The 12070-nt window shown below is 37.9% G+C and overlaps 1 protein-coding gene across 1 annotated transcript; it reads left to right on the plus strand.

The window, feature by feature from the left end:
* Window positions 1-107: 107 nt before the first annotated feature.
* Window positions 108-11005, plus strand: LOC147504292 (F-box/LRR-repeat protein At5g38396-like). Its single transcript, XM_086557264.1, has 3 exons — window positions 108-1252; window positions 5322-5489; window positions 10360-11005. Exons 1-3 carry the CDS (start codon window positions 278-280, stop codon window positions 10651-10653), a joined length of 1437 nt encoding a protein of 478 aa, XP_086413390.1. The 5' UTR covers window positions 108-277; the 3' UTR covers window positions 10654-11005.
* The last annotated feature ends 1065 nt before the right edge of the window (window positions 11006-12070 follow it).

A 12070-nucleotide genomic window follows, 5' to 3' on the forward strand; every position in this document is an offset into this window, starting at 1 on the left:
GCGCCACAATTTCTACCGTTTATGATAAGGGGAACGCAGTAGTTGTCAAGTTTTGTTACCAACGACGTAATCAAATATTCAAATCTACCAATACAATTCATTGGAACGTTTTTTTTGGTGCTAAAACTCCATAGTCAGCAAAGCCTGGTAATTTACCCCTAGGGCCCGTACACTTCTTTGTTGATTTTTGGTAATAAAAGATAGAGAAAGAAAAACATCGGAATACTAAAACCGAGACACCACACCTCATTTCATTTCAGTCACCACACAAAATAATATGACAATGGCAACAATGGCATATTTGAAAAGAGAAACAGAAAGAATCCGAATGGAATCTGAACAAGAACAAAACTCATCATCCTCAAACAAACGACTAAAACCAACAACAACAACAAATCTACAAGACATCCTCAGCCACTTACCCGAACCACTTATCAACCACATCTTGAATTTCCTAGACATGAAACAAATTGTCCAAACCTGCCTACTTTCCAAACGTTGGCAAAACTTATGGGAATCTATTCCTAATCTTTATTTCAATGACCTTAAATGGTACTTAACTCAAACCGGCCCGGGTCGTAAATTCAAGAAAAATAAATTCAGGTATTTTGTTGACTCAGTTTTGTTACTACGTGATGGTTCTGATATACAGAAATTTACTTTATATTTTTCGTCATCTTGTGTAAGTGATAATAAAAGACTTGACCGTTGGATTAGTTACGCGTTAAGACGGAATGTTCAAGTACTTACGTTTGGCGCTACGGAGTTTTTTCATACTAATGTTATTAGATTATCGGGGTATGTTAGGACGTTGGAATTTAAAGGTGTTTTTTTCCCGTGTGACGATGGGTCGGATGATGGGGTGTTGAATATGGATTTAGTGAATGTGGAACATTTGTTGTTTGAAGATTGTGGGTATTGTAATGTTAAAAAGCTAGTTGTGAATGCTCCGGCGTTGAAGTCTTTGATGATCGATACTTATGATAAGAGGTTGAATCATTCTACTGTCGTTAAGATATGCTGTCCGAAAATGGTTGTGATTCTTTGTAAAGGGTATATGTTTAAGGATTATACTTTGGAGAATTGTGGAAATGTTGTTATTGCGAAGATTGATACCATTGTGAATCCTATTGAAAAAGGGTTACCGGATATACCGAAGATGGATGGGGAAGGGTTTGGTCGGTGTTTGAATAAACTTATTCATGGACTTGGTAACGTGAGGTGTTTAACACTGTCGGCACATGGATTGCAGGTATTATTTTTCCTCTTCTTATTGACTATTTACTTTGTGCGATTTCTTTTTTATGTCAGCTGGTCAGTCTGCTTTATGTTTATTACTGAAGATCTAATTAGGACCCCACGATACTATCATTTGGTGTTCTTCTTAGTGTCGTAATGCGTTGATTGGTTATTTAAGAAACAAACAAGCCTGTGAAGTCAAAAGAGGGTCTAGGTGCTACCAAGGTCTATTAGGCGCAACATGCGTGACCTTAGTCTTAAGATCATATTAAATTGTTCTACATATATTAGCTATCGCATAGGCTCAATGGGGGGCTATAGTGCATAAGCAAATGCCGGTACTGAAAACTCTCTCCAGCAGTGGTGGAGCCAGGAATTTGTTCCAGAGTGAGCCGGCCGGTAACCACTCCAAGTTTTCAATTAAATTCAACTAGGGTCCACACGCTACACAAGCTTAATTAGTTTGTTTTCTTTTGGTTAAACATTTATTAATCTATATATATTCTAAATTTTTTTATGCAATGAACTATTCTTAATTTATTTTGTCAATATTTGAAAACAAAAATTTTATTAATTTTAAGAAAAGGAGATTTCATAATTCATAAGTGTTTGAGCGCAACTTACATCAACAAGTTAGGAAACTTTAGTTTATTGGATTAATTGTAAAGGTTTGTTTTATTTGGTTTATTAATTGATATAGCTTTCTCTAAAACAAGGCCTATTTTCCATTTTTTCCTTTTCCCTTTTCCCTCTGCCTCAATTTTTGATAAACGATTACTTGCGAAAGGTCACACAATCAGTCTTGCACATAGTAGCATACAAACATATACTATGATCGGCTTACCGTATCCTTATCCACGTTTGCATAAATAGTTGTTATGTATTTGTTTTTAGTGAAAATGGACCCATGTGTTTCCAGTAAATTCCTCCGGTCAAATCAAATAACATTACAATTACCAATTCAGCCTTTATAGTTTTCTTGTTTACAACAATTAAAACCCTTACTCAATGGTAGAGAGAGAGAATTCATGGCACATAGGGGCAAAGTTATTTCATTCAATTTTAGTTTAACCAGCTCAAAACTCTTTCTTAGCAAAATTTCAGGGTGAGCCAGGGCGTACCCTGCCCACCCATGGCCCCGCCACTGCTCTCCAGCGGTTCAATAGCCAGTAGGGAAAACTAGGTTTTTGCGGATAATAAGAAAAGTAGCCTCTTGTTGTGTCCAGGCAAAGGTGTCTGTATATAACTACAAAGAAATGCTCTTGTTGATAATGGCTGTCACGATAAGCCAACTACGAATCTAAGTAAGAAATTATAAAACTAAATGTTCTTACTCAATTATTTCCTAAATTCTAGCAGATTATCCCAACTAGTAGATACCAAAGAAATTGTTGAAACACAACATAGTACTATGTATAATGTCTGTTTCCTTTGAAGTTCGTGTTGCTATGTTGATTGCCTTTGAACCTCGCAACCTTGAAGAATTGTTTGCCGTTCGACTAAGTTCAGGAGCTTTGTCCTCTGCCGGCTCTGCGTATATATATGCCGCAAATCAAAATTTTCTGTGATGTGAAAATATGACTAATGGTCATCTAGTCATCTGCTGCGAGAGTGAGTAGGAATTCAGTATGTGGTGAAGAGTGAAAAGGCCGAAAACGACTTTTATTTCAATTAGATTGGGTTTTTTCTTGTCACTGCATAGCTAGATCTTAATTCCCAATCCGCTTGATTCGAACCCAATTGGCAGTTTTTACTTTGTCTGGTAATTGGCTATCCAGTCTTCCACATTTCGCGGTTCCCTTGGGGTATGTGGCTTGAGCTGAATTGGAGACATTTCGAAGGAATTGTAGCTTACCATGGAGTGGATATTTATATCTATCCAATCCCTCTTATTTAAGTGGTCTATGGTTTTAAGGAGTTAAGAAATTGTCATTTTGAGTATTTCTTGTTTAGATGGGACCAATTGCAAGGATTGGATATGGTGTGATTGGTCTTTAGCAGTTTGGTTGTAATACTTTTCTATTGTTATGTAGGCTTTCTCCGCGTACATTTTATTTATTAATGAGATGTAACTTTTACCGAGAAAAAAAAAACGACCCAAGACCTTGTCCCCAATTGCCCAAGGCGTCACTAAACTCACTAAGCTTTTTACTGCATAGCTGCAAACTGTAGATTGTAAGAAAAGTAGCTTCTTGTTTTTTTCCAGGAAAAGGTGTCTATAATAAATACAAAGTAATTCTCTTGTTGCTAATGGCTAATTCACAATAACCCAACTATGGAACTACGTAAGATGTTATAAAATGAAATGTTCGTACCCAATTATTGATTTTTTTTCAGAATCCTAACAGATTATCCTAACTACTAGATTCCAAAGAAGTGACGCAAGTTTGCAATGCACCATAGCACCACTTTGAAGTTCGTGTTTCTGTGTACATTGCCTTCGAACCTCGCGACCTTGTAGAACTGTTTGTGAGTTTTTATTTTTATTTATTTATATCAAGCAAAATGACAGAGAATCATAGATTTTCGTTCACTTTTATGTATCGTGTGTTGAGATGTTTGTTATAGTCCCACATGCGATGCGTGAAGCCTTGAAGTATAGTATAAATGTTCCTGGGCCTCTCCAACTATCACCAATTGGTTTTAAGTTGGATGCTCATAGCATTTAAGATGATATCAGAACAGGCTATTGTGTTTGGCCCAAACGGCCCGTTTATTCCACGTCATCCAAGTGTGTTGTTCACGTGTTAGGCTTAATAATGCCACACATGATGGGGCGTGTTGAGATGTTTGTTATAGTCCAATATGCGATGTGTGAAGCCTTGCAATATGGTATAAATGTTCCTAGGCCTCTCCACTTATCACAAATTGGTTTTAAGTTGGATGCTCTTAGTGTTTAAGATTGTGAACTCCATACGTGATCCTGCTGTTGATGGTTCAAGGTTATATTCAACGATCAAATGCTTATTTTGATCCACTCCATTGTTCAAAGAACATGGAGTTCGCTTGCTTTGCGGCTTAACAAGAAGAGGTGCTCGCAGTAATTTGTACAAGCTTTTAAGGTGAATTGGGGAAGCATAAGAAGCGGTGGCATGAACATTCTACAAAATGAAACAGAACTGTGTTGAGAAACCAAATGTTGTTGGTCATAAAGATGTGCCGGCGTGTATGAATGTTACTCTCTGTGAAAAGTAACTTTAAAGTACTCACAAATATAACAATAGCAGTTTGTGTAGAGATACAGTGGTGAAAGGATGCCCAGGTATAACAACAGCAATGGAAGGTGTAGTGTTTTTGTTTTTCTCTCCGATAACATGGAATGTGTGTTAATTGTTTAGGCTTTCATTGCAAGACCATGTTAGAGTTCTAGGAGGAAGGTCCGATCCACCTCCGAGGGAGATGTCCCATAATGCTAGATTCGTTGTGTGCGGATGGCCATAAACTTAAGTTTGGGGTTTCTCTCCAAATTTTTTCTCCATTAAGGCATTAACATAGATACAATTTCACTGACCATAAACTTAAGTTGAATAGTTGGTTAGGCTTTCTATAAAGGTTGATAGGACGAAAAGGTTGATATATGATGCGAGGATCTATGAAACATCTATCTTTTTATACAGTCCTTTGAAAAAAGAACTCCATCGGACCCTTCCTAAAGGTTGCCCGTGTATGATATCCTTTGAACCTTTTTTATGCAGATGACAGGTTCTTTTTTGTTTCTCTCAGTGGTGTTTCTCTTGTATTCGGTTCCCCTCTTATGCTACAAACTTGATACGTTGTTTATATATAGTATACACACTTTACAGATAAAATAAAAAAGCTCTTTAGAGGGAAAAAAACAAAGAAAAGAAAAAACTTGGAAGGCAATTTACTGCCCTTGTAGCTTAGTTGGCCCTTAGCCAAGCCCCCTGGAACACATTTATTTATTTATTTTATATATTTAGTACTTAGAACTTTTATTCCATAACACATTAAATTCCCTTTTGCCCGTGAAGGCGGTAAACGACCCTACACCTTGGGCCCAACTGCAAAATGATTTATTTGAAAGTAGTTGGTTCTAATCTAATTTCTTTTGAACTATCAAGTCTTTCTCAGGATTACCAAATATGTTGGAACCTGCAATTACATGCCGAAGGCTGAAATATTTGAAGCTGAAGCTGATCAGATGGTGTAACAACGCTTATATCCATTCTATAGCAAAACTATTGGAAATTCTTCCTAATTTGGAAACTCTTGTCTTGGAAAGAAATGAGGTACCAACCAATACTCTGTTATGAGTTAATTATATGCATGCTAACAAATCTGATATTGTTGAAACTCACTATATGATACTTTTATTTCCATCTGTATTTTTTTTGCTAAGTGAGCTCGAATTATATTAATAGTGAGAAATCGTATATAAGGAATGGTGTTTAATGGTGGAAAAAGAAAAATAATAACGATACAAAAACCTATATAAAGGTGGTTGCATCTTTATGAAAAAAATGGCTTCCCTACTAGGTAGGCACTTCACACCCTCCCTCACTAATCATTTGCCCATAGACCTCTAGCTCAAAAACCGAAAGTATGATTGATCGGGAACCTCCCATTTATAAATCCATGGAGGTTTTCCTTCATACATGAGGACAAGGTCTGTGTTGGCTGAACACCCCTTGTTTGCTCCTAGGTCGACTGAAAAATTAGCTTCACGACTTGAGAAGTAGCAGTGCTCCAGCCTTCTTCTTACTAGTTTCCATCTTTGTACTAACCACCAAGGTAGAGTACTTCGTCAGAAAAGCTCTTACTGCTGAACTTGAATCGGTTTCAAACTTTCAATCCAAAGTTTTGTCCACCCTCTATTACATGTGATCTCAATGGCCTTCAAGATAGCTAATACCTCCGCAAGATAATTCATGTTGACTCCAATCTTCTTCCACATGACAAGCATGAAATCTCCTTTATCATCTCTGAAAATAGCTCCAATGCCCGCAATACCAGGATTACCCCTTGCAAACCCCCTTCACAATTCACTTTTAAGATGCGAGGAGGAGGTGAGCACCACTTACATTATCACAGGCGCAAGTCCTGGTTTACAGGGTACATTCCAATTTCTAAACACTACCAACTCCCTCGTAGAGTTATGCAATGCTGCCTTTGGACAAGAAACTTGTTTGCAATCTTAGGAACTTCATAATTTTTTTTGATTGGCAAGCCTGTTTTAAATGAGATCAGTAACTCCTTGCAGGTGCCGACTAGCAAAGTCGGTAAAACCTTTCGGTGATGATACCAGAGGTCTGGGGCTCGAACCCCGTTGACACCACCTAAAGTTGTTTCTTTTGTATTCCATGACTACATTATTTCTGTGTTTCCATTAGTAGTCATACCTCCCAAAATGGCTGCAGTCCAAAGATGCTTCGTGTATGAGCTACTCGCTTTGCACATGTTCATGGCCTCTTGTAGATTGTTGAAGTTGTTTCTAAACTTGAACTTTTCTGCAATCCAGTTCCATAAGTTTCTTGCAACAAACAATCCCAAAGCCAGTGATTGAGATCTTCACAACGACATAGACAAACATAACACCTTGATCCCAATCTTGCTCCTCTTTTCTGGGCTATTGAATCAGTAGCAGCACAATTAAGAGCTAGTTTCCAACCTATTGATGCAACTCTAGGATGTAGGAACTTATTCCGTATGGCCGTGTACCAAGTCACTTTAGGTTTAGTATCCCTAATAGTGTTGAAAGCTGAAAGTACTGAGAACTGACCCTTCAAGTCAGACTTCCAAATCCTATAGTCTTCTTAATGTAGATTTTACTGGCGGAAGCTTCAGTTTAATTGAATCTACACTTCAATTGAAACACAATTAAAAGACGACCTAAAAATCACTCTTTTATTGAATCAAATCACATACATAAACACAACTACCGAAACCCTAACTACAAGCCCGTTATTTAAAGTAAACCTAGAAAGCATAAACCAATAGGAACACGACATGTGTCCAACTAACTAATAGACTCGAACCATGGGCTTGGACTCAACTAAGGGGCACACGCCCATAAAATGTAGAGGGAACATAGGCGCACGCCTATGACTTGGCAGGAACAACTTCATGCTCTGCATCATTCCCCCCAAGTTGAAGAAGCTTGTCCACAAGCTTGTTGACATGAAAACCCACCAATATGCAAAATCTCTTCATTCTTGTATACATCACCCTCCTGGGGTTCGGTGGAATTCGACCTCGAGTTTTGGCTTTGTATCTACTCACAAAGGGAATAATGCACTACGATGTCACAAATGTACACTGTATTTCTGTGCTTTGCCGTAGAGAAAATGTCTCAATGTTGGGTAGAAAAGGATCCACATAACCACTGTCGAAAAGTACTGACCCATGCGATATAGGAGGCCCAAATCCAGAATGTTGCATTGGCGTTCCAGCAACTAATTGATGTTCACTAAAAGCCGTCTCAAAAAAATTTGTGTGTGGGCTTCCTTGGACCTGTTTGTCACAAGCCCATTGTGGTGAGCACTGCTGCTGATGGCATTTGTAATCACACTCAAGACACAACACAATGGCTTCAGAAGTTCCTTCCTCCTTTTTGTTGTCATCGATAACAACCGGTGTTTTACGTTGGGTTATAGAAGCTTCACCAACGATGGGGGGTTTGGGCTGCAAAAGCTCTACCATAGCTTCCCTCAGTCAACTAGTTGCTTCCTCTAATCGATCAAACCTGTTTTGCATTAACGTTTCTTTTAACTCTTCTAATCGAGCAACCCAAACTCTAGGGGTTAATATGAATCCAAGAGTTCTCTATGAATTTTTCATCTCTGACGTTGTAGACATATCTTGATCTATAAGAATAAAATTGGATTCACGATGAATAGTAACCGAGTGAACAATAACCTGGGTGAACAATGCCTGAGGTGAACAGTGTTTCGCAAACAGTGTTTTCGGTGAACAGTACCGTGAATAGTAGTCCCTGGAATTAATCTGTTCCGATACCAAATAATGCTTACTGGCGGAAGCTTCAGTTTAATTAAATCTACACTTTAATTGAAACACAATTAAAAGACGACCTAAAAATCACTCTTTTATTGAATCTCTCAATCACAAATCACACACATAAACACAACTACCGAAATCCTAACTACAAGCCCGTTATTTAAAGTAAACCTAGAAAGCATAAACCAATAGGAACACGACATGTGTCCAACTAACTAATAGACTCGAACCATGGGCTTGGACTCAACTAAGGGGTACACGTCCATAAAATGTAGAGGGAACATAGGCGCACGCCTATGACTTGGCAGGAACAACTTCATGCTCTGCATCACTTCTTCTTCTGTGTTGAAAGTAGGTAACTGAAGGTTCTGCATACTAGCTGCTGGCTGCCGCCAGGTCATTTTGCATGGCAGGCGGAATAGACCACATACCGCGTTCACTATTAGGTCACTGACTTTTGCCCCGCAAGTCATCAGCAGAAAGTTTTAATCGATGTTTGATTGAGTTTGGACCCAACCAGCTGTCTCTCCACACACTGATACACTTTCCATTGCCAAGCGCCCATTCACTTCTGTCAAGTATAGGGGTGTTCATGGTTCGGTTTGGTCCGAACTAATCGGTTCTGTAAAATAGCAACCGAAACCAAACCGACAAGTGACTAAAACCGATTAAAAACCAAACCGAAATTTCGGTTCGGTTCGGTTCTTGGACTTCATCATCAACTTTTAACAATTAGTCCAAGGCCCACTGATAGACCCGCATAATGGAGCATCTGTTGAGGCTCATGCCTCAGCTACTGTATTTGTAACTTCCTTTTAGCGTTACTTTTGGCTTTTTAAGCAATATGGGACTAAAGCAGTTGTCGTTCCAACTTGCCATTATCACTTTCTCTTCTTCACCAAATTGCAACCCATCAATTTCTAAACCAACACCCATTTCTTTCTTTCTTTTTACGATACACCATTGTTTTTCCCAACCCCATTTCTCACATAGCTTCTATTGTTTCTTTCTTCCATTATATCTAATTCCAATCACATAGTCCATTAATATTCTTATCCCTTTGGTTGATAATGTTAATAGTTTTTGAGTTTTGGTATTGCTCCATTCAATTCAATTTTATGAACATGAGATGACTTAAATATTAATTGCTCAATCCATGCTCTAATCTACGTTTCATACAAAGTAATGACTATTGAGTTTTCTCCTTTACTTTCCATTTCTAACCAAGTTTTAATGGTTGATGAGTTGGAATCATGGTTTTGTGAAGTGGGGTCATTGTTAGAATTTGAGAAGCTTGTTTTAAATGCTTCTAAAACTTTTAGAACTTGTTCATTTTCTTCATTTTGGACATATATTTTATAAATCTAGATGCTTTTGAGCTAGAGAGAGGAGGGATACGGGAGTGTGCAAGGTGAAAGAGAGGGTGTGAGAGATGAGAGTTTCTTCAAGGTGAAACTCTTACCATTTTACTTTAGTTCCATATTCAACGCATATGCCCATCAAAGAATATTGGCCCATATGTATATTTAGCTGTTCTTAGGCAGGGTCCAAAAGTTGGGTGTCCGAGTTGCTGACTAAGGTTAGTTGGTCAACATTTATGGGCAGTAAAAAAAAAGTAAAATTTATTAATGTAAAATAAGAATAATTTCAGTTCGGTTCATAACAGTTAACCGAGGCATGAAACCGAAAACCGCACAGAAGTAGTCGGTTCTTAGTATTGAGAACCAAAAACCAAACCGGGTATATTGGAAACTGAGAAAACCGGCCAGTTCGGTTCGGTTTCTTGGTTTTCGGTTATTTGTGGACAGCCCTAGTCAAGTATCTCCCAAGTGCCTCCATTTGTAAGAAACCACCTATGTGTTTCAGATGTGAATTAACACCATCTGTATATCTCACATGTCAAGCCAGTTGTCATACAATTTTGGTTTTCAACACATGAACAGTCAAAGTTTGAAATGAAAAGGAATGGAGGGGGAGAGGGAGGTATAGTCTCAAGCTCACCTTGTAAATGGCCCATTTCTAATGAGGAAATGTAAAGGCATAGACTGTCCCCCGGCCTGCACTTTTTCATTCTTTCCCTTCATTTGTAATAAGTTAGAATTTCACAATTAACTTTGTTTAATCAATGTTTTTTGTTCATATTAGACAATGTCCAACTTAGAGAAGGAGGGAACAGATTGGGGACAACAGTTATCATTCGAGTGCTTGCTTCTTCACTTAAAGTTTATTGAGATCAGTAATCTTCAGAAGTCTGAGAATGAACTTCAGTTTATTGAATTTTTGCTAAAGAATGCACCGATCTTGGAGAAAATCACTGTCACAGTATTTATCAGATTGACGGACGAAAAGGATGAGGTGTTAGATTTTCTCATTAAGCTATTGTCTTTATGCCATGCCTCAGAGGTTGAACTGTCTTATATCATGGTAGGAAAGATATGATTGATCTTTCCATTGGAAGTTTTCCTGCTACATAACTGTGAAACACATGGTTATATTTTGACCTGATGTAGTATGGTTCCATTTTACCAAGGATCACGAAGGATTTTGTTTTTGTTGAGTATTATTGTTGACTTATTGTTTTTACTTGCGTAAGTAGATGCTGGCATTGTTTTTGTAACTTAATAAACAAGTCATGTGACTATATTTTATGTTTATTCTCCGACTATTTTTCTTTTTCTGTTAAAAGTTTATTGTGATTGTTAGATTTCCATATAAGTACATGTTGGCGTTCTGGTTGTAACTTCCTGAACAAGTCATTTGACTATAAATGAAGTTCCTCGTTCTTGTCTGACGTCATATGGACCCATGGTATTAGTTAATCATTATTTAATTTTCTTCTCTCTTTACTCTTAATTTTCTTCTATGGCTAGACCATTCTTTTCCATTCGTTTGACCTTTGTGCAGGCAATTAACACACACTTTGTAGAACTTAAATGGAAGGTAGGGTATTGAATGTCTTTGCTTTCTGTGGAGGTTTATGAGGTGGGATTGGAGAATAATTTTCAACATAAGCGATCTAAACTTGAAGCATCTTGCATCCTTGGTTTCAATATATTGAAACTAACAGATATTCGATCGAGAGACGATTTTTTTTTTTTTGGAATCAATGGAGACTTGAGAGTGACGAGTGAGGGTGAGGAGCTTTTGACGAGTATAGAAGGAAAGAGATGATGAAGGACCTACATGGCTACATGACCGTCATGTTTAAAATGCCTATCATGTTAAAATTTTGTACCGTTAGATTAAGAAGATCAAAGAGTTAGAAAAATGAGTAAAACTTGAGTCAAATAAAGTTGAGTCGCAGGAACCGGACCCATTAACCGAATCTGCAAACAATATTTTCCCATAAGAACTTTATGTCTTTATCATATGTTGTTACTTAATTTGTTGTAGTGCTATTGCTTCTACCCATTTTGTAAAATAGTCAGTGGCAATCAACATGAAATGCCTTTTCCCTAGTGTCATAGGCATTGGTCCCACAATATCTATCCCCCACATTGCAAAGGGCCACGGACTGAAGATGTTATGTAGAGGCTCTGCTAGAGTAAAAATTAGTTTTGCATGCAGTTGACACTTAACGCATTTCTAGGAGTATGTCGTGGAGTCTCTTTTTATGTGTGGCCAATAGTACCCTTGACTTAAGAGGCGATGCGCGGTGGTGCTTCCTGCAGAGTGACTACTGCATTCTCCTTTGTGCAATTCGGCCAGAACTTGTTGGCTTGCTTTAGGTTTAGGCATCGAAGCAATGGTCCTATATAATTCTTTCTATATAAATCCCCATCCAACATAGTGTATCTTCTAGCAGTTTGTTCCAGTCTCCTTTTTACTTTCGGGTATTCTATTTCTCTTCTCTCCA

The sequence above is a fragment of the Coptis chinensis genome, chromosome 4 (genome assembly GCF_015680905.1).
Source record: "Coptis chinensis isolate HL-2020 chromosome 4, ASM1568090v1, whole genome shotgun sequence".
NCBI lineage: Eukaryota > Viridiplantae > Streptophyta > Magnoliopsida > Ranunculales > Ranunculaceae > Coptis > Coptis chinensis.

Bases quoted from the DNA above. Each gene is read 5' to 3' on its own strand.
- LOC147504292 (XM_086557264.1), top strand. From the start codon at position 278: ATGACAATGGCAACAATGGCATATTTGAAAAGAGAAACAGAAAGAATC. The intron at 1,253-5,321 runs GTATTATTTTTC...TGAACTATCAAG, and splicing joins TGTCGGCACATGGATTGCAG to TCTTTCTCAGGATTACCAAA. The intron at 5,490-10,359 runs GTACCAACCAAT...TGTTCATATTAG, and splicing joins TTGTCTTGGAAAGAAATGAG to ACAATGTCCAACTTAGAGAA.